Below are 23072 nucleotides of genomic sequence, written 5' to 3'. Positions count from 1 at the left end.
GAAGTGTGACTCTTCACCAAGACTCTTCAAAGAGTTGGCCCCAAGAACCTTCTTGGAGATGACCAAGAACCTGATGGTCACTCTGACAGAGCTCAAGAGTTCCTCTGTGGTGATGGGAGAAACTTCCAGAAGGACAACCATCTCTGCAGCACTCCACCAATCAGGCCGTTATGGTAGAGTTGCCCGCCGGAAGCAAGTCCTCAGTAAAAGGCACATGACAGCGCGCTTGGAGTTTGCCTAAAGGCACCTAAAGGAATCAGACCATGAGAAACAAGATTATCTGGTCTGATGAATCAAAGATTGAACTCTTTAGCCTGAATACCAAGTGTCCCGTCTGGAGAAAACCTGGAACCATCCCTATGGTGAAACATGGTGGTGGCAGCATAATGCTGTGGGGATGTTTTTCAGCAGCATGGATTTGGGAGACTAGTCAGGATCGAGGGAAAGGTGAACAGAGCAATGTACAGTGAGATCCTTGATGAAAACCTACTCCAGAGCGCTCAGGACCTCAGACTGGGGCGAAGGTTCACCTTCCAACAAGACAACGACCCTAAGCACACAGCCAAGACAACGCAGGAGTGGCTTCGGGACAAGTCTCTGAATGTCCTTGAGTGGTCCAGCCAGAGCCCGGACTTGAACAAGATCGAACACCTCTGGAGAGACCTGAAAATAGCTGTGCAGCGACGCTCCCCATCCAACCTGACAGAGCTTGAGAAGATCTGTAGAGAAGAATGTGAGGAACACACCAAATTCAGGTGTGCCAAGCTTGTAGCGTCATACCCAAGAAGACTCTAGGCTGTAATCGCTGCCAAAGGTGCTTTATTAAGCAAGTATTGAGTAAAGGGTCTGAATATTTATGGAAATATATATTTTTATTTTATTCTTTATTTGTAATAAATTAGCTAAATGTTCCAAAAACCAGTTTTTGCTTCGTAATTATTGGGTATTTATTGTGTGTAGATTGATGAGGGAAAAAAAAATATATATTTTAGAATAAGGCTGTTGCGTAACAAAATGTGGAAAAAGTCAAGCTTTCTGAATACCTTCCGAAGGCACTGTATAACTGCCTTAATGTTGCCGGACCCCAGGAACTAATGGGGATCCATAATAAACCCCAGGAAGTGTAGCTGCTGCCTTGGCAGGAACTAATGGGGATCCATAATAAACCCCAGGAAGTGTAGCTGCTGCCTTGGCAGGAACTAATGGGGATCCATAATAAACCCCAGGAAGAGTAGCTGCTGCCTTGGCAGGAACTAATGGGGATCCATAATAAACCCCAGGAAGAGTAGCTGCTGCCTTGACAGGAACTAATGGGGATCCATAACAAACCCCAGGAAGAGTAGCTGCTGCCTTGGCAGGAACTAATGGGGATCCATAATAAACCCCAGGAAGAGTAGCTGCTGCCTTGGCAGGAACTAACGGGGATCCATAATAAACCCAAGGAATAGTAGCTGCTGCCTTGGCAGGAACTAATGAGGATCCATGTCTAGGAAGATATCAGGCCTGTGTCATGTCTAGGAAGATGTCAGCCCTGTGTCATGTCTAGGAAGATGTCAGCCCTGTGTCATGTCTAGGAAGATGTCAGCCCTGTGTCATGTCTAGGAATATATCAGCCCTGTGTCATGTCTAGGAATATATCAGCCCTGTGTCATGTCTAGGAATATATCAGCCCTGTGTCATGTCTAGGAAGATGTCAGCCCTGTGTCATGTCTAGGAATATATCAGTTCTGTGTCCTGTCTAGGAAGATGTCAGCCCACTAAATCCACGTTTCATCATCATTGTAAAGCCCTAGTTATTGTGTTGCTTTGACAAAGTCAGTTTTGGAGAGGATTATTGAATGATTCATTTATCAAATCAAATTTTATTAGTCACATACACATGGTTAGCAGATGTTAATGCGAGTGTAGCGAAATGCTTGTGCTTCTAGTTCCGACAATGCAGTAATAACCAACAAGTAATCTAACCTAACAATTCCACAACTACTACCTTACACACACACACAAGTGTAAAGGGATAAAGAATATGTACATAAAGATATATGAATGAGTGGTGGTACAGAACGGCATGGCAGATGCAGTAGATGGTATAGAGTACGGTATATACATATGAGATGAGTACTGTAGGGTATGTAAACATAAAGTGGCATAGTTTAAAGTGGCTAGTGGTACATGTATTACATAAAGATGGCAAGATGCAGTAGATGATATAGAGTACAGTATATACATATGAGATGGGTAATGTAGGGTATGTAAACATTATATTAAGTGGCATTGTTTAAAGTGGCTAGTGGTACATTTTTACATAATTTCCATCAATTCCCATTTTTAAAGTGGCTGGAGTTGAGTCAGTATGTTGGCAGCGGCCGCTAAATGTTAGTGGTGGCTGTTTAACAGTCTGATGGCCTTGAGATAGAAGCTGTTTTTCAGTCTCTCGGTCCCTGCTTTGATGCACCTGTACTGACCTCGTCTTCTGGATGATAGCGGGGTGAACAGGCAGTGGCTTGGGTGGTTGTTGTCCTTGATGATCTTTATGGCCTTCCTGTGACATCGGGTGGTGTAGGTGTCCTGGAGGGCAGGTAGTTTGCCCCTGGTGATGCGTTCTGCAGACCTCACTACCCTCTGGAGAGCCTTACGGTTGTGGGCGGAGCAGTTGCCGTACCAGGCGGTGATACAGCCCGACAGGATGCTCTCGATTGTGCATCTGTAGAAGTTTGTGAGTGCTTTATGTGACAAGCCGAATTTCTTCAGCCTCCTGAGGTTGAAGAGGCGCTGCTGCGCCTTCTTCACAACGCTGTCTGTGTGGGTGGACCAATTCAGTTTGTCCGTGATGTGTACACCGAGGAACTTAAAACTTTCCACCTTCTCCACTACTGACCCGTCGATGTGGATAGGGGGGTGCTCCCTCTGCTGTTTCCTGAAGTCCACAATCATCTCCTTTGTTTTGTTGACGTTGAGTGTGAGGTTATTTTCCTGACACCACACTCCGAGGGCCCTCACCTCCTCCCTGTAGGCCGTCTCGTCGTTGTTGGTAATCAAGCCTACCACTGTAGTGTCATCCGCAAACTTGATGATTGAGTTGGAGGCGTGCATGGCCACGCAGTCGTGGGTGAACAGGGAGTACAGGAGAGGGCTCAGAACGCACCCTTGTGGGGCCCCAGTGTTGAGGATCAGCGGGGTGGAGATGTTGTTACCTACCCTCACCACCTGGGGGCGGCCCGTCAGGAAGTCCAGGACCCAGTTGCACAGGGCGGGGTCGAGACCCAGGGTCTCGAGCTTGATGACGAGTTTGGAGGGTACTATGGTGTTAAATGCTGAGCTGTAATCGATGAACAGCATTCTCACATGGGTATTCCTCTTGTCCAGATGGGTTAGGGCAGTGTGCAGTGTGGTTGCGATTGCGTCGTCTGTGGACCTATTGGGTCGGTAAGCAAATTGGAGTGGGTCTAGGGTGTCCGGTAGGGTGGAGGTGATATGGTCCTTGACTAGTCTCTCAAAGCACTTCATGATGACGGAAGTGAGTGCTACGGGGCGGTAGTCGTTTAGCTCAGTTACCTTAGCTTTCTTGGGAACAGGAACAATGGTGGCCCTCTTGAAGCATGTGGGAACAGCAGACTGGGATAAGGATTGATTGAATATGTCCGTAAACACACCAGCCAGCTGGTCTGCGCATGCTCTGAGGACGCGGCTGGGAATGCCGTCTGGGCCTGCAGCCTTGCGAGGGTTAACACGTTTAAATGTTTTACTCACCTCGGCTGCAGTGAAGGAGAGCCCGCAGGTTTTGGTAGGGGGCCGTGTCAGTGGCACTGTATTGTCCTCAAAGCGGGCAAAAAAGTTGTTTAGCCTGTCTGGGAGCAAGACATCCTGGTCCGCGACGGGGCTGGTTTTCTTTTTGTAATCCGTGATTGACTGTAGACCCTGCCACATACCTCTTGTGTCTGAGCTGTTGAATTGCGACTCGATTTTGTCTCTGTACTGGGACTTAGCCTGTTTGATTGCCTTGCGGAGAGAATAGCTACACTGTTTGTATTCGGTCATGCTTCCGGTCACCTTGCCCTGGTTAAAAGCAGTGGTTCGCGCTTTCAGTTTCACGCGAATGCTGCCGTCAATCCACGGTTTCTGGTTTGGGAATGTTTTAATCGTTGCTGTGGGTACGACATCGTCAATGCACTTCCTAATGAACTCGCTCACCGAATCAGCATATTCGTCAATATTGTCGTTGGACGCGATGCGGAACATATTCCAATCCGCGTGATCGAAGCAGTCTTGAAGCGTGGATTCAGATTGGTCGGACCAGCGTTGAACAGACCTGAGCGCGGGAGCTTGTTGTTTGAGTTTCTGTTTGTAGGCTGGAATCAACAAAATGGAGTCGTGGTCAGCTTTTCCGAAAGGGGGGCGGGGGAGGGCCTTATATGCGTCGCGGAAATTAGTATAACAATGATCTAGGGTTTTCCCAGCCCTGGTAGCACAATCGATATGCTGATAGAATTTAGGGAGTTTTGTTTTTAGATTAGCCTTGTTAAAATCCCCAGCTACGATGAATGCAGCCTCAGGGTGTGTGGTTTCCAGTTTACAAAGAGTCAGATAAAGTTCGTTCAGGGCCATCGATGTGTCTGCTTGGGGGGGAATATATACGGCTGTGATTATGATTGAAGAGAATTCCCTTGGTAGATAATGCGGTCGACATTTGATTGTGAGGAGTTCTAGATCAGGTGAACAGAATGACTTGAGTTCCTGTGTGTTGTTATGATGATCACACCACTTCTCGTTAATCATAAGGCATACCCCCCCGCCCCTCTTCTTACCGGAAAGATGTTTGTTTCTGTCGGCGCGATGCATGAAGAAACCAGCTGGCTGCACCGACTCCGTTAGCGTCCCTTGAGTTAGCCATGTTTCCGTGAAGCAGAGCACGTTGCAATCCCTGATGTCTCTCTGGAATGCTACCCGTGCTCGGATTTCATCAACCTTATTGTCAAGAGACTGGACATTGGCGAGTAGTATGCTAGGGAGTGGAGCGCGATGTGCCCGTCTCCGAAGCCTGACCACGAGACCGCCTCGTTTGCCCCTTTTTCGGCGTCGCACAGGGTCGCCGGCTGGGATCAGATCCATTGTATTGGGTGGAAGGCAAAACACTGGATCCGTTTCGGGAAAGTCATATTCCTGGTAGGAACGATGATGAGTTGACGTTAATCGTATATTCAGTAGTTCCTCCCGACTGTATGTAATGAAACCTAAGATTACCTGGGGTACCGATGTAAGAAATAACACATAAAAAAACAAAATACTGCATATTTTCCAAGGAACGCGAAGCGAGGCGGCCATCTCTTTTCGGCGCCGGAAGTAGTTTTTAAATTCAACGTGAACTCTCGTTTTAATATGGTGAAACTATTTCTTTAAACAAAAATTTAATAAATTAACATTGAACATCTAGTTAGATCACAGTGTAAAAGCAGGGGAGCTGGTTCTACTTTTTGTCCATGTTCTGGTGTTTTGTGGTGGGACACTGAGTGGGTCTAGAATAACATGTTTAAGCAATTACACATCTTGTAAAACTTGCATTCAATTGCCACTCCCTGTTGCATACAACAAGCTGCCATTGCCCCTGTCACGAGGGGATTTATGGCTGATTTAAGATTAAATCGTAAACCCTGTTACTTTAATAGGCACTATAACACTATAGTAATTGTTTTATTTAACCTCATGAGATGGGGACAATACGTTTTTCATGAAGTTGAACATGTGCGCTCTTTATGATAGAATCTTTTAATTAGGTGAAATGAAAATGGTATTTTGACCAACTTTCACTTTGCAAAAGGTGGACCTACCATATTAATCCCCCTCTCTTTCTCCTCACTCCCTCTCTTTCTCTCTCTCCCCTCTTTCTCCTCCCCTCTCTCTCTTTCTCTCTCTCTCTCCTCTTTCTCCTCCCTCTCTCTCTTTCTCCTACCTCTCTCCCCTCTTTCTCCTCCCTCCCTCTCTCTCTTTCTCTCTCTTTCTCTTCTCCCTCTCTCTCTTTCTCTTCTCCCCCCTCTCTTTCTCCTCCCTCTCTCTCTTTCTCCCATCTTTCTCCTCCCTGTCTCTCTCTCTCTCTCTCTCTCCTCTTTCTCCTCCCTCTCTCTCTTTCTCTTCCCTCTCTCTCGTTCTCTCTCTCCCCTCTTTCTCCTCCCTCTCTCTCTTTCTCTCTCTCTCTCTCTTCTCTCTCTCTCTCTCTTTCTCCTATCTTTCTCCCCTCTTTTTCCTCCCTCTCTCTTCTCCCTCTCTCTTCCCCTTTTTCTCCTCCCCCCTATCTCTTTCTCCCCCCCCCACCCTCAATTCAATTGAATTAAAATGGCTTTATTTGTATGGGAAACGTATGTTTACATTGCCAAAGCAAATGGAATAGACAATCAACAAAAGGGAAATAAACAAGGGAAGCATTAGTAAACATTACACTCACAATTTTTTTTTAAAGAATATAAACATTTGAAATGTTATATTATTGGCTATGTACAGCGTTGTAACAATGATGCAAGTAGTTGAACTATGAAAGGAATATTAAATAAACAGATAAATATAGGTTGTATTTAAAATGGTGTTTGTGCTTCACTGGTTTCCCTTTTCTCATGGCAACGGACCACACATCTTGCTGCGGTGATTGCACACTCCGGTATTTCACCTAACAGATATGGGAGTTTATCAATGTTTGATTTGTTTTCAAATTTGTTGTGGGTCTGTGTGATCTGAGGGAAATGTGTGTCTCTAATGTGGTCAAACATTTGGCAGGAGGTTAGGAAGTGCAGTTCAGTTTCCACCTCATTTTGTGGGCAGTGTGCACATCTGCCGATGGCTATCAGGAATCAAGGTAAGACCCAGATGCAGACTGTCGCAGTAACAATGTTTATTGTGGCAACAGGGGCAGGCAAAGACAGGTCAAGGCAGGCAGGGGTCGAAAATCCAGGGTAAGGAAAATGTACAGGACGGCAGGCGGACTTAGGGTCAGGCAGAGAAGTCAGGCTGGCGGGTACAGGGTCAGGACAGGCAAAGGTCAACAACCAGGAGGACGAGGAAAGAGAGGCTGGAAAATGAAAGGAGCTGACAGGAGAACGCTGGTTAGCTTGAACGAACAAGACGAACTGGCAACAAACAGACAGAGAACACAGGTATAAATACACTGGGGATAATAAGGAAAATGGACGACACCTGGAGGGGGGTGGAGACAAGCACAAGGACAGGTGAAACAGATCAGGGCGTGACAATGGCAACCTCTCTCAATAGCAGGGCTATGCACACTACATCTGTACATAGTCAAGGTTTTTCTTAATTTTGGGTCAGTCACATTGGTCAGGTATTCTGCCACTGTGTACTCTCTGTTTAGGGCCAAATAGTGTTCCAATGTGCTCTGTTTTTTGGTTGATTCCTTATAGTGTGTCAAATAGTTATCTTTTTGTTTTCTCATGATTAGGTTGAGTATCAATATGTTGCTGTCCTGGGGCTCTGTTGGGTCTGTTTGTGTTTGTGAACAGAGCCCCAGGACCAGCTGGCTGAGAGGCCTCTTCTCCAGGTTCATCTCTCTGTAGGTGATGCTTTGTTATTGAAAGTTTGGGAATCTCTTCCTTTTAGGTGGTTGTAGAATTTAACGGCTCTTTTCTGGATTTCGATCATTAGTGGGTATCGGGCTAATTGTTTGTTTGGGATTTTGTGTTGTACCCTAAGTATATTTTTAGCAGAATTCTGCATGCAGAGTCTCAATTGGGTGTTTGTCCCATTTTGTGATTTCTTGGTTGGTGAGTGGACCCCAGACCTCACAACCATAAAGGGCAATGTGTTATTTAACTGATTGAAGTATTTTTAGCCAGACCCTAATTGAGATGTTGAGTTTTATGTTCCTTTTGATGGCGTAGAAGGCCCTTCTTGCCTTGTCTCTCAGATCAATCACAGCCTAGTGGAAGTTACCTGTGGTGTTGATGTTTAGGCCGAGGTATGTATAGTTTTTTGTGTGCTCTATGGCAACAGTTTCTAGAATTTCTATTTGTTGTCCTGGCAACTGGACATTTTTTGGAACACCATTATTTTTGTCTTACTGAGATTTACTGTCAGGGCCCAGGTCTGACAGCATCTGTGCAGAAGATCTAGGTGCTGCTGTAGGCCCTCCTTAGTTGGGGACAGAAGCACCAGATCATCAGCAAACAGTAGACATTTGACTTCAGATTCTAGTAGGCTGAGGCTGGGTGCTGCAGACTGTTCTAGTGCCCTCGCCAATGCGTTGATATATATGTTGAAGCGGGTGGGACTTATGCTGCATCCCTGTCTCAACCCCCAGCCCTGTGGAAAGAAATGTGTATGTTTTTTTGCGAATTTTAACTGCACACATTTGTTTTTAGTTGTACCAGTGGAGGCTGGTGACATGACAAATTGAGGAGGATTGGAGACCCACAGTATAGGCGCGGAACGCACGTGATGACATAGTGTATTTAAAAAATAGTCAAAGAATAATTATTTTAACCTAAAGCATTTAATAAATAAATTTATAGTACAATATTATGGAGAAGGAATGAGAGGGATACTTACAGTACACAACGTTGGGAAGGGATCACAGCAGTGATTGAATGAGGGTATGAGGCTTGAGTTGAGGTGTTCAGAGGCTTGACTTCAGTGCAGGACAGGATTTGACTGGGAAGACAAAAAACAATAACACAACACACTACACAGTGAGAAAAAAGAGCCCAGAATGAGTTAGTCCATGATGATGATGTGCAAGTAGAGATACTGGGGTGCAAAAGAGCAAGAGGATAAATAACAATATGGGGATGAGGTAGTTAGGTGGGCTATATACAGATGGGCTGTGTACAGCTGCAGCGATCGGTAAGCTGCTCTGACAGCAGTTGCTTAAAGTTAGTGAAGGAGATATAAGTCTCCAGCTTCAGTGATTTTTGCAATTCGTTCCAGTCATTGGCAGCAGAGAACTGTAAGGAAAGGCGACCAAAGTAAGTGTTGGCTTTGGGGATGACCAGTGAAATATACCTGCTGGAGCTACGTGCTACGTGTGGGTCTTGCTATGGTGACCAGTGAGCTGAGATAAGGCGGGGCTTTACAAAGATTTGTAGATGACCTGGAGTCAGTGGGTTTGGCAACAAATATGTAGCGAGGGCCAGCCAATGAGAGTATACAGGTCGCAGTGGTGGGTAGTATATGGGGCTTTGGTGACAAAACGGATGGCACTGTGATAGACTACATCCAGTTTACTGAGTAGAGTGTTGGAGGCTATTTTGTAAATGACATGGCCGAAGTCAAGGATCGGTAGGATAGTCAGTTTTACGATGGTATGTTTGGCAGCATGTGTGAAGAAGGCTTTGTTGCGAAATAGGAAGCCAATTCTAGATTTAATTTTGGATTGGAGATGTTTAATGTGAGTCTGGAAGGAGAGTTTACAGTCTAACCAGACACCTAGGTATTTATAGTTGTCCACATATTCTAAGTCAGAACTGTCCAGAGTAGTGATGCTAATCGGGTGGGCGGGTGCGGGCAGCGATCGGTTGAAGAGCATGCATTTATTTTTACTAGCGTTTAAGAGCAGTTGGAGGCAACGGAAGGAGTGTTGTATGGCATTGAAGCTTGTTTGGAGGTTAGTTAACACAGTGTCCAAAGAATAGGCCAGAAGTATACAGAATTTTGTCATCTGCGTAGAAGTGGATCAGAGAATCACCAGCAGCAAGAGCAACATCACTGATATATATAGAGAAAAGAGTCGGCCCGAGAATTGAACCCTGTGGCACCCCCATAGACTGCCAGAGATCCGGACAACAGGCCCTCCGATTTGACACACTGAACTCTATCAGAGAAGTAGTTGGTGAACCAGGCGTGGCAGTCATTTGAGAAACCAAGAATGTTGAGTCTGCCGATAAGAATTCGGTGATTGACAGAGTCGAAAGCCTTGGCCAGGTCGATGAAGACGGCTGCACAGTACTGACTTTTATCGATGGCGGTTATGCTATCGTTTAGGACCTTGAGCGTGGCTGAGGTGCACCCGTGACCAGCTCGGAAACCAGATTGCATAGCGGAGAAGGTACGGTGGGATTCGAAATGGTCGGTGATCTGTTTGTTAACTTGGCTTTCGAAGATCTTAGAAAGGCAGGGCAGGATGGATATAGGTCTGTAACAGTTTGGGTCTTCAGTTAATGTCAGGAGAGTTGACAATGGTAGTGGGGTAGAGCTGTCATCACCTTTTAATCAGGGAACATGATTAAATAAAGCCCTGATCATCCACATATCTGATGATAACTGCTCCTTGTAGTTGTTAGTGCAACTTTCTGTTTCTCTAAAAGCTTGTTTTCAAGCCGCTTGAGAACATCCCTGGTTCTTTTTCTCGTTGTGTTACGCAGTTTGACTACGCAGACCTTCGTCATGATCGATGCGGCATTTTTCCAGAATCTTGAATCTGATGTAGGCATTTATATGTTCCCTGCTTTTGTTTTGCCGTTTAGCTGAACGATCAATGTTTCTTTAGGTCACTGAACCCCTCTTTTCCTACTGAAGTTAGCAATGCAAATTGAAATAAATTGCTCTAATTGGACACAAAAATAAAGTTCTAAAAACAAGAAAACAGTTTATAATCTACCTCCTCCATGTCCTCTAATGGATAGACTCTTTTGAATTGAAAAGAAAATGCCCAACTATCACTTTTCAATCTCTATCCAATAATGTCACCAAATCACCAAGCTTCTCAACACATTTAACCCCCACCCCATAATGCTGTGTTGCACAACCCCAATACAACACACTAGGTTCGTTCTTTGATCCTAATCCTATGAATGGATGGACAGCATGTCAGTTCATACTGCAAAAGCTTTGATTGGTTGGAGGACATCCTCCGGAAGTGGTCATAATTACCATGTACTGTCTATCGAAGGGGGTGAGGCCTACGAGCCTCCTAGGTTTTGTATTGAAGTCAATGTACACATAGGAGGATGGAAGCTAGCTGTCCTCCGGCTACCCCATGGTGCTACCCTACAGTGTTGTTGAGGCTACTGTAGACCTTCATTGCAAACCAGTGTTTTTTAATCAATTATTTGATGTAATCCATATATTTAGTATAATTTTATCTAAAAAGGATAACTTTCACTATAAAAAAAAAGAAAGAAATTTCACTGAGGAGGATGATCCTCCCCTTCCTCTGAGGATCCTCCAATGTTGTGTACGTGTATTGTATAATGTCATATGCTTTCCCCCCAACACCACTTTCCATCAATTTGTATAGCAAACCCTCATGGCAAATTAAGTCAAAATGCTTTTTTGTTTTGTTTTTAATGGTCAATAATTGTATGCAGCGTGTATACGTGGTCTGTCGTACGGTATTTTGGTAAGAAGCCATTTTGACATTTGCTCATTTGCTCAGTTCATTGTTTTCACTAAGGAAATGTTGGACTCTAGCTCATCCAATGTAATTGGTGAATCCTGTGGGTTCTGGTAGTCTTTAATAGCTGATTCTACGTTTTGTAATTTATAATGTGTATGTTTTTGCTGTTTGCTCTTTGTTATATGGCTGAAAGAAGTTGGAGAAGTGGTTTATCCATACATCTCTGTTTTGGGAAGATGGCTCTTTGTGCTGTTGTTAGTTTAGTGTTTTCCAATTTTCCCAGAAGTGATTTGATTCAATGGAATCTTCAATCACATTGAGCTGTTTTCTGACGTGCTGTTCCCTCATTTTCCGTAGTGTATTTCTATATTGTTTTAGTGATTCACCATAGTGAAGGCGTAAGCTAAGGCATTTTGGTTCTCTGTGTTTTTGGTTGGATAGTTTTCTCAGTTGGATAGTTTTCTGTTAAGTTTTTACATTCTCTATCAAACCATTTCTCATTGTTGTTAGTCATCTTAGGTTTTCTGCCAGAATTTAAATTTGACATGTTAGCTGATAGATCAAATATACTGTTTAGGCTTCCTACTGCTAAGTTTACACTTTCACTATTGCATGACATTTTTTTGTGCAGGACATTGTCTAAAAGGGATAGCATTTGCTGTTGGCCAATTGTTTTTTGGTAGGTTTCTACACTAACCATGTAGTTGTCATACCAGGCGGTGATGTAATCGGTCAGGATGCTCTCGATGGTGCAGCTGTATAACTTTTTGAGGATCTGGGGACCCATGCCAAATCTTTTCAGTCTCTTGAGGTGGATAATATTTTGTTGTGCCCTCTTCATGACTGTCTTGGTGTGTTTGGACCATGTTAGATCGTTGGTGATGTGGACACCAAGGAACTTGAAACTCTCGACCCGCTCCACTACAGGCCCGTCGATGTTAACGGGGGCCTGTTCGGCCCGCCTTTTCCTGTAGTCCACGATCAGTTCCTTTGTCTTATTCACATTGAGGGAGAGGTTGTTGTCCTGGCACCACGCTGCCAGTTCTCTGCCTCATCGTTGTCGGTGATCAGGCCTACCACTGTTGTGTTGTCAGCAAACTTAATGATGGTGTTGGAGTCGTGTTTGGCCACGTAGTCGTGGATGAGGGAGTACAGGATGGGACTAAGTACACACCCCTGAGGGGCTCCAGTGTTGAGGATCAGCGTAGCAGATGTGTTGTTGTCTACCCTTACCACCTGGGGGCGGCCTGTCAGGAAGTCCAGGATCCAGTTGCAGAGGGAGGTGTTTAGTCCCAGGGTCCTTAGCTTAGTGATGAACTTCGTGGGCACTATGGTATTGAACTCTGAACCGTAGTCAATTCTCAGCAAACTCACATAGGTGTTCCTTTTGTCCAGGTGGGAAAGGGCAGTGTGGAGTTCAATTGAGATTGCATCATCTGTGGATCTGTTGGGGCGGTATGCAAATTGGAGTTGGTCTAGAGCAGGGGTGTCAAAGTCAAATGGACGGAGGGCCAAATAAAAAATTTAGCTACAAGCCGAGGGCCGGACTGTTCGAATGTTCATTGAAAATTTTTTAAATGACGCATATAGTCTAGTGAACCTAATTGAACCTACTGAAAACCTAACAAATATATTCCAATATGATCAGATAAATAAAGCAATATTTTCTTATGGCTCTGTCAGTAATCTTTAATTTTCAACAGACACAAAAGACAAATTTCCTTTATATAAAAATCCCCATAACATGAACATTAAATGAAAGAAACCGGTATTCAAGGCACCATCAGTAGCCTATATTTTCTATTTTAGCAAAAGTGGGCTAAATTTACTTCAAAGAAAAAAACAATAATAGCAATTTTCTATCATCCACTCAACTGAAATATTTTTAAAATATAATTGGATTGAAATACAATAAAATAAAGTGCAAAAATCTATTAATCAAAAACAACACTTTGTTTAAGGAGAAGTAACATGCAGTGAAAACAAATATTAAACTTTAACTTTTAAACTTGAACTGAGTAAAAACTCTAAATATGTGATTGCACAGTAATGTTCACTTGTTTGAGGTTGAGGGTGATACTTGGTGGTGTCCCATCTTTTCCACAAGTTCATCAATGTTCGGGGTAAGGCTCTGAGCTGAGGAAATCCTCAGAATTGAGTGGAGGTGTTCAGCAGTAAGTCGACTTCTGTGTGATGTTTTGTTCAGGTTCATCAAAGAAAACAGTTGTTCACACAGGTATGTGCTGCCAAACATAGACAACGTTTGAGCAGCCTGGATGCGCAGCTGGGGCATTGTGTCGGGGAGGAAACGGGCGAACTCCGCAGCACCCACTGCCGCATATTTTGCCCTCAGTGCATCATTGCATTGGAGGTCAATCAACTCCATTTGGAGGTTTGGTGGTGAGCTTTCCACGTCAACAGCAAATGGGTTACCGAGCAGTTCCAACCTGCTTTTTTGTGCTTCAAAGTCAGCAAATCGGCGTCGAAAGTCAGCGGCAAGCATACCTATTTTATCAGCCAACTGTGCGCTCGGGAACGCACTGGTAGAGAGCTTCTCTTTCATGGTCTGGCAGCTGGGAAAGTGGCTCAAATTTTCTTTCCGCATCTGCGTCTCCCACAGAGTCAGTTTGGTTTTAAATGCCTTCACTGTACTGTACATATCAGAGATGACATGATCCCGACCCTGCAGCTGCAAGTTCATTGCATTCAGATGACTCGTAATGTCACACAGAAAAGCCATTTCACACAGAAACATTTCGTCTCGGAGTTGTGTTGTGTCTTTCCCTTTGCTGTCCAAGAACAGACAAATCTCCTCACGAAGCTCGAAACATCTTTGAAGCACCTTTCCCTGGCTTAGCCATCGCACCTCTGTGTGATAAGGCAAATCACCATGCTCCGTTTCTAACTCCGTCAGAAATGCCTTGAACTGGCGGTGATTCAAACCTTTGGCTCTGATAAAGTTAACTGTGCGCGTGATGATGCTCATTACATGCTCCATTTTCAAGGCTTTACCGCACAACGCTTCCTGGTGTATGATACAATGATAAGCTGTCAGCTCACCTGTCGCGTTTTCCTCTTGCATCTTTTCCCGTATCTTCGCCACCAGTCCGCTCCTGTGTCCACACATCGCAGGTGCTCCGTCGGTTGTCAAACCCACGAGTTTTTCCCAAGGCAGCTCCATCTCATTTACACAGCAGCCTACTGCTCGGTGCGTCACCGTTGCATTGTGGGAAATGTAGTATTGGTGCGTGTAAAAGATCTGCGGGCTGCCGGCTTGCTGCGGTCTGCGGGCCGGTTCTAATAATAAATCAAGATCATCCCAGGGGCCGGAAAAAACCTTCTCGCGGGCCGGATGTGGCCCGCGGGCCTTGACTTTGACATATATGGTCTAGAGTTTCTGGGATAATGGTGTTGATGTGGGCCATGACCAGATTTCAAAGCACTTCATGGCTACCCACATAAGTGCTACGAGGCGGTAAGGATTTAGGCAGGTTACCTTCGCTTCCTTGGGCAGAGGGACTATGGTGGTCTGCTTGAAACATGTAGGTAATACAGACTCAGTCAGGGAGAGGTTGAAAATGTCAGTGAAGACACTTGCCAGTTGGTCTGCGCATGCTTTGAGTACATGTCCTGGTAATCCATCTGGCCCCGCGGCTTTGTGAATGTTGATCTGTTAAAAGATATTGCTCACATCGGCTACCAAGAGCGTTATCACACAGTCATCCAGAACAGCTGGTGCTTTCATGCATGTTTCAGTGTTGCTTGCCTCGACCCGAGCATAAAAGGCATTTAGCTCGTCTGGTAGGCTCGCATCACTGGGCAGCTCGCGTCTGTGTTTCCCTTTGTAGTCCGTAATAGTTTTCAAGCCCTGCCACATCTGACGAGCGTCAGAGCCAATGTAGTAGGATTCAATCTTAATCCTGTATTGACGCTTTGCTTGTTTGATGGTTCGTCTGAGGGCATAACGGGATTTCTTATAGGCGTTGTTGTTTATGTTGTCGTGGTTGTGTCTAGGGGGGCATATGGGGAGGGAATACTGTCACCTTCAGGTAGGTGTTTGTCCCCTGTGTGCTGAAGGTGTCAGCCCCCCCCCCCCCCTCTCTCTCTCTCTCTCTCTCTCTCTCTCTCTCTCTGTTCTCTCTCTCTCTGTTCTCTCTCTCTCTGTTCTCTCTCTCTCTCTCTCTCTCTCTCTCTCTCTCTCTCTCTCTCTCTCTCTCTCTCTCTCTCTCTCTCTGTTCTCTCTCTCTCTTTCTCTCTCTCTCTGTTCTTTCTCTCTCTCTGTTCTCTCTTTCTCTCTCTCTCTGTTCCCTCTCTGTTCTCTCTCTCTCGATGTTCTCTCTGTCTCTCTCTGTTCTCTCTGTTCTCGCTCTCTATTCTCTCTCTCTGTTCTCTCTCTCTCTCTCTCTCTCTATCTCTCTCTCTCTCTCTATCTCTCCATGACTCATCATCAGAACTATTGGTGGTTTTCTCCCTCATTTCCCGGTCAAGGATATGCAAGCTGTAACCCTGGTTACCTCTCTCTGACTTTCATTTCCTCTCTTAAGCGTCTAATCTCCTCCCATCAGCGGCAGCATCACAAATTGCCCCCTATTACCTATATGGGGCACTACTTTTGACTAGGGTCCATAGGGAGCTACTGTATGCACTGCACTATATAGGTAATATGATGCCATTTGGGACAGGCAGGGTCTCCAGCTGAGAACCGTTCTACCTCATGTGAGGGTTGTGCTGCTGATGAACTGATAAAGGACGTCTTAACAGGAACTGCCTGTAATGTAGTAGAGGTGTTACACTGTCTGGCATAGACTTATTGGAGAGCAGAGAGACAGACAGACAGACAGACAGACAGACAGGCAGACGGACGGACAGACAGACAGACAGACAGACAGACAGACAGACAGACAGACAGACAGACAGACATTGCTTTGGCAATGTTAACATATGTTTCCCATGCCAATAAAGCCCCTTGAATTGAGAGAGAAACAGAAAGAGTGTGTCTGGATGATGGCCCACACCAGGTTGCGTAGTTGTTGATAATGATGTCTCTGTCCTGGCAAGCCGAGCAGCAGGGAACCTCTCTCTCTCTCTCTCTCAGACCATGTTTAAATGGCTGGACCTGAACACAGGGCTGAGACAGAGGGCTGACCACCACCACAGCAGCCAGACCAGTCCATGGGTGCGTTCCAAATGGCTCCCTATTCCCTTTGTAGTGCACTACTTTTGACCAGAGGCCAGGTTAAAAGATGTGCGCTATATAGGTAATAGGGTGCCATTTTGGACCCATACATTATCTGGAGCTGTATTGAATGAAGCTGTACGGCCATCAAACTACGGTCCACTGCCAGTTCAGACCCTTCAGGCTAGATGGTGAATGTTTTAGCCATGGGAAATCACTAATTCTCCTGGTACTCTTTCAACAACTACAGTAGTATGGCTCACCATAATGTTGCTATGCTACGTATATCATAGACAGTGTATACAGTTACTAGACAAGCTGAATGTATCTGTTCCAGCCTAGCCAGGGTTCAGCCATGGTGGAGTTCTGTTACTGTAACAGGTCCGGTCTAGCCAGGGTTCAGCCATGGGAGAGTTATGTTACTGTAACAGGTTCAGGGTTCAGCCATGGGAGAGTTCTGTTACTTTAACAGGTCCAGTCTAGCCAGGGCTTAGCCATGGGATAGTTCTGTTAGTGTAACAGGTCCGGTCTAGCCAGGGTTCAGCCATGGTGGAGTTCTGTTACTGTAACAGGTCCGGTCTAGCCAGGGTTCAGCCATGGGAGAGTTATGTTACTGTAACAGGTTCAGGGTTCAGCCATGGGAGAGTTCTGTTACTTTAACAGGTCCAGTCTAGCCAGGGCTTAGCCATGGGATAGTTCTGTTACTGTAACAGGTCCGGTCTAGCCAGGGTTCAGCCATGGTGGAGTTCTGTTACTGTAACAGGTCCGGTCTAGCCAGGGTTCAGCCATGGGAGAGTTATGTTACTGTAACAGGTTCAGGGTTCAGCCATGGGAGAGTTCTGTTACTTTAACAGGTCCAGTCTAGCCAGGGCTTAGCCATGGGATAGTTCTGTTACTGTAACAGGTCCGGTCTAGCCAGGGTTCAGCCATGGGAGAGTTCTGTTACTGTAACAGGTCCGGTCTAGCCAGGGTTCAGCCATGGGAGAGTTATGTTACTGTAACAGGTCCAGGGTTCAGCCATGGGATAGTTATGTTACTGTAACAGGTCCAGTCTAGCCAGGGCTCAGCCATGGGAGACTTCTGTTACTGTAACAGGTCCAGTCTAGCCAGGGTTCAGCCATGGGAGAGTTATGTCCTGTAACAGGTCCGGTCTAACCAGGGTTCAGCCATGGGATAGTTCTGTTACTGTAACAGGTCCAGTCTAGCCAGGGCTCAGCCATCGGAGAGTTATGTTACTGTAACAGGTCCAGGGATCAGCCATCGGAGAGTTATGTTACTGTAACAGGTCCAGGGCTCAGCCATCGGAGAGTTATGTTACTGTAACAGGTCCAGGGATCAGCCATGGTGGAGTTCTGTTACTGTAACAGGTCCGGTCTAGCCAGGGTTCAGCCATGGGAGAGTTATGTTACTGTAACAGGTTCAGGGTTCAGCCATGGGAGAGTTATGTTACTTTAACAGGTCCAGTCTAGCCAGGGCTTAGCCATGGGATAGTTCTGTTACTGTAACAGGTCCGGTCTAGCCAGGGTTCAGCCATGGTGGAGTTCTGTTACTGTAACAGGTCCGGTCTAGCCAGGGTTCAGCCATGGGAGAGTTATGTTACTGTAACAGGTTCAGGGTTCAGCCATGGGAGAGTTCTGTTACTTTAACAGGTCCAGTCTAGCCAGGGCTTAGCCATGGGATAGTTCTGTTACTGTAACAGGTCCGGTCTAGCCAGGGTTCAGCCATGGTGGAGTTCTGTTACTGTAACAGGTCCGGTCTAGCCAGGGTTCAGCCATGGGAGAGTTATGTTACTGTAACAGGTTCAGGGTTCAGCCATGGGAGAGTTCTGTTACTTTAACAGGTCCAGTCTAGCCAGGGCTTAGCCATGGGATAGTTCTGTTACTGTAACAGGTCCGGTCTAGCCAGGGTTCAGCCATGGGAGAGTTCTGTTACTGTAACAGGTCCGGTCTAGCCAGGGTTCAGCCATGGGAGAGTTATGTTACTGTAACAGGTCCAGGGTTCAGCCATGGGATAGTTATGTTACTGTAACAGGTCCAGTCTAGCCAGGGCTCAGCCATGGGAGACTTCTGTTACTGTAACAGGTCCAGTCTAGCCAGGGTTCAGCCATGGGAGAGTTATGTCCTGTAACAGGTCCGGTCTAACCAGGGTTCAGCCATGGGATAGTTCTGTTACTGTAACAGGTCCAGTCTAGCCAGGGCTCAGCCATCGGAGAGTTATGTTACTGTAACAGGTCCAGGGATCAGCCATCGGAGAGTTATGTTACTGTAACAGGTCCAGGGCTCAGCCATCGGAGAGTTATGTTACTGTAACAGGTCCAGGGATCAGCCATGGTGGAGTTCTGTTACTGTAACAGGTCCGGTCTAGCCAGGGTTCAGCCATGGGAGAGTTATGTTACTGTAACAGGTTCAGGGTTCAGCCATGGGAGAGTTCTGTTACTTTAACAGGTCCAGTCTAGCCAGGGCTTAGCCATGGGATAGTTCTGTTACTGTAACAGGTCCGGTCTAGCCAGGGTTCAGCCATGGTGGAGTTATGTTACTGTAACAGGTCCGGTCTAGCCAGGGTTCAGCCATGGGAGAGTTATGTTACTGTAACAGGTTCAGGGTTCAGCCATGGGATAGTTCTGTTACTTTAACAGGTCCAGTCTAGCCAGGGCTTAGCCATGGGATAGTTCTGTTACTGTAACAGGTCCGGTCTAGCCAGGGTTCAGCCATGGGAGAGTTCTGTTACTGTAACAGGTCCGGTCTAGCCAGGGTTCAGCCATGGGAGAGTTATGTTACTGTAACAGGTCCAGTCTAGCCAGGGTTCAGCCATGGGATGCTTCAGTCATGCTTATTGAACCCAGGGCCCTGTGTTGTCATGCTTATTGAACCCAGGGCCCTGTGTTGTCATGCTTATTGAACCCAGGGCCCTGTGTTGTGTGCTTATTGAACCCAGGGCCCTGTGTTGTCATGCTTATTGAACTCAGGGCCCTGTGTTGTCATGTTTATTGAACCCAGGGCCCTGTGTTGTCATGCTTATTGAACCCAGGACCCTGTGTTGTCATGCTTATTGAACTCAGGGCCCTGTGTTGTCATGCTTATTGAACCCAGGGTCCTATGTTGTCATGCTTATTGAACCCAGGGCCCTGTGTTGTCATGCTTATTGAACCCAGGGCCCTGTGTTGTCATGCGTATTGAACCCAGGGTCATGTGTTGTCATGCTTATTGAACCCAGGGCCCTGTGTTGTCATGTTTATTGAACCCATGGCCCTGTGTTGTCATGCTTATTGAACCCAGGGCCCTGTGTTGTCATGCTTATTGAACCCAGGGCCCTGTGTTGTCATGCGTATTGAACCCATGGCCCTGTGTTGTCATGCTTATTGAACCCAGGGCCCTGTGTTGTCATGTTTATTGAACCCAGGGCCCTGTGTTGTCATGCTTATTGAACCCAGGGCCCTGTGTTGTCATGCTTATTGAACCCATAATTATGATTTAATCCATTGACTCATCCTGTAAACTCCATTACAGTAGTTTAACATACTCTGACCTGTAAACTCTGTTACATTAGTTTAAGTACCTGACACAATAGATCAATGCATATTTACTTAATGGAACCTGTATCGATCCTCTGCCACATTGATGTTTCCCACGTTACTAACTCACATGTTCATACTGTGTATATGACCTTTAACCCGGAACTGATATTAGATTAAAGAGATCCTGTATGTTCTTTCTTTTCCAGCCCAGTCGTTCAAGGAGTTTTCCCAGCTACTGAACACAGTGGAAGAGGAGAGGAGACGCTTGGTAACAATTCTATTATTTCAACTATTTATATCCTCTTTACGTATGCCATGAGAAAGTGGTCATCAACTTCATTGTTCTATTTTAATTTGGTACAGATTAGATCCGTCCTATCGGTTATTGCGGTTATAGGCCTATTACAGATGTAGGATCTTAATTTGATCACTCTTTTGTTGCGGAGAATTTTCCTGTAAAGCAGGAAATGCAAACTTGTAGTGTATTTGAGTTTTAAAAAAAAGACTTCTAAAGTTTGTCATTTCAACTTTAACATTTCAGATTTGATCCGCCCCGAATGAATAATGTATTAACCCCTACACAAATGTCCATGAATTATAATCCACATACTGATTACCATTTCCTGCTGTAGAAAACTGGCTCAAATGAATACCCTACATCTGTAATGTGTAGCCAATTTTTTACGTTATAAAGTGACAGATATTGTTACTAATAGTTAGCATATAGCAGCGAACCCAGAGAGGCTGTGTAATGATGAGATCCGTAAAAACAAAAACAAAAAACATTTTCTTGTCCCATTTAAGACATTCATTTAGCGGTTAAGGTGCTTCGACTATTCTCAGATCCCACTATGTTTGTTCACCAAGTTCTCTGCTCTGAAATTATCTGGACACTTTTTCAAATAGCAAATATACCAACCCCATTATAGTTAGCTTATAGCAGCCTAGCGAGAGAGGATGCAGAATGAAGTCCAGGTCCAGGGAACGGTGCAGTAGCATGTGGCATACTAGTCTCTTCCCACAACCACACTGCAGAGCCATGACTCTGGCGAGCAAGACTAGTGGATTACTGAGCCCTTTAACTGCCTTTAACTCAGGCTGGTGTAATGGAGGCTCAACAATGCAGTTAGCCTGGTAGTGCCATAGCTATGCCAGACGTCAGTTTTTCAGCCGAACAGTGATGTCAGGCATAGCACATTCAGAGTAACTGAGTAGGTTGGCTGCCAGCGGCAATGTACTGAAACCTTTTATATTGAATTGATGTCCACATTTATTGTCAATTCCAAATGTGATTGGATGGACCATGAAAATAGCATTGTGTTGAATGATATTGTACTAGGTCACAAAAAGGCTACAACCAACCTGTATTGGATGTTATTGTAGCGTACGGTACCATGTTGTATTGTGTTCTGGCTACACCAACCCTGTACTGGATGTTATTGTAGCGTACGGTACCATGTTGCATTGTGATCTGGCTACACCAACCCTGTACTGGATGTTATTGTAGCGTACGGTACCATGTTGCATTGTGATCTGGCTACACCAACCCTGTACTGGATGTTATTGTAGCGTACGGTACCATGTTGCATTGTGATCTGGCTACACCAACCCTGTACTGGATGTTATTGTAGCGTACGGTACCATGTTGCATTGTGATCTGGCTACACCAACCCTGTACTGGATGTTATTGTAGCGTACGGTACCATGTTGCATTGTGATCTGGCTACACCAACCCTGTACTGGATGTTATTGTAGCGTACGGTACCATGTTGCATTGTGATCTGGCTACACCAACCCTCTAACCGACACCTTTACTTATCTACATATTTAAGGGACCGTCTCAAAATACACCACAGTAAATGATGTTTATAAATTGAGGAAACAGTCAATTGGTAGTTCATTCGTGGTAATCTGTTTGACCAATACAGAATAAGTAGATGAAGCCACGAAGAAGACATATTCTCATCTGAGCCACGAAGAAGAAGACTGAACTGAACTGGCTAAGCCCAGTGTTTAGGGCCTGTGACTGTCACCTTAGCCAACTCAATACGGATGTGTACCAAATGTTCCCTTTATAGTGCACTACTTTTGACCAGGGCCCATAGTGCACTATACTGGGGATAGGGTGCCATTAGGGAGGCACTCAAAAGCTATATCATTATAGTCTGTAATTATTTCTCAAACAGGAAATGCCATCGGGGGAGCGTATAAGATTTGTTTTGACAGGATGACAGGGGAATGATGTATAGGGATGGAAAGTTCCGCTACAAGAAACGGTCAGGTTTGTTTCATTTACATTACTCTGTGGTTGTGTCCAAAATGGCATCACGTTCCCTGTCCAGTGCACTACTTTAGACCAGGACCCATAGGGAATAGGGTGCTGTATGGCTGTATCTCCAACTATGTCCCAGAGAAAGGAAAGGGGTCTGTTCAAAGTGTTTTACAGAAAATAACAGCCTGTTTTCATCACCAAGAGACACAGTACGTAATGGATATATCCTGGCAAGATAAGCTATATACTGAACCAAGAGACACAGTACGTAATGGATATATCCTGGCAAGATAAGCTATATACTGAACCAAAAATATAAACGCAACATGCAACAATTCCATAGATTTTACTGACTTACAGTTCATATGAGGAAATCAGTCAATTGAAATCAATTCATTAGGCCCTAATCTATAGATGTCATATGACCTGGGAATACAGATATGCGTCTGTTGGTCACAGATACCTTAAACAAAATGGGCCTCAGGATCTCGTCGCATTATTTTCATGCATTCAAATTGCCATCGATAAAATGTAATTGTGTTCGTTGTCTGTAGTTTATGTCTGTCCCATACCATAACCCCACCGCCACCATGGGGCACTCTGTTCACAACGCTGACATCAACAAACTGCTCGTCCACACGACGCCGTACACCTGGTCTGCGGTTGTGAGGCCGGTTGGACGTACTGACACCTTTTTTCCTTTTTTTTCCTTAATTTAACCTTTTATTTAACTAGGCAAGACAGTTAAAACAAATTCTTATTTACAATGACGACCTACCCC

General features: G+C 45.3%; 1 protein-coding gene across 2 annotated transcripts in view; it reads left to right on the top strand.

Moving 5' to 3' along the window:
• Positions 1-23072, top strand: part of LOC139548331 (rho GTPase-activating protein 42) — a 346340-nt gene that overhangs the window by 41116 nt on the left and 282152 nt on the right. For both annotated transcript variants that reach the window (XM_071357947.1, XM_071357948.1), the window contains exon 3: positions 20226-20287. In XM_071357947.1, coding sequence (XP_071214048.1) covers positions 20226-20287 — 62 coding nt within the window. The remainder of the gene's footprint in view (positions 1-20225; positions 20288-23072) is intronic.

Source organism: Salvelinus alpinus, chromosome 21 (assembly GCF_045679555.1).
Source record: "Salvelinus alpinus chromosome 21, SLU_Salpinus.1, whole genome shotgun sequence".
Classification (NCBI taxonomy): domain Eukaryota; kingdom Metazoa; phylum Chordata; class Actinopteri; order Salmoniformes; family Salmonidae; genus Salvelinus; species Salvelinus alpinus.
This window is presented reverse-complemented; position numbering and strand designations above follow the sequence as displayed.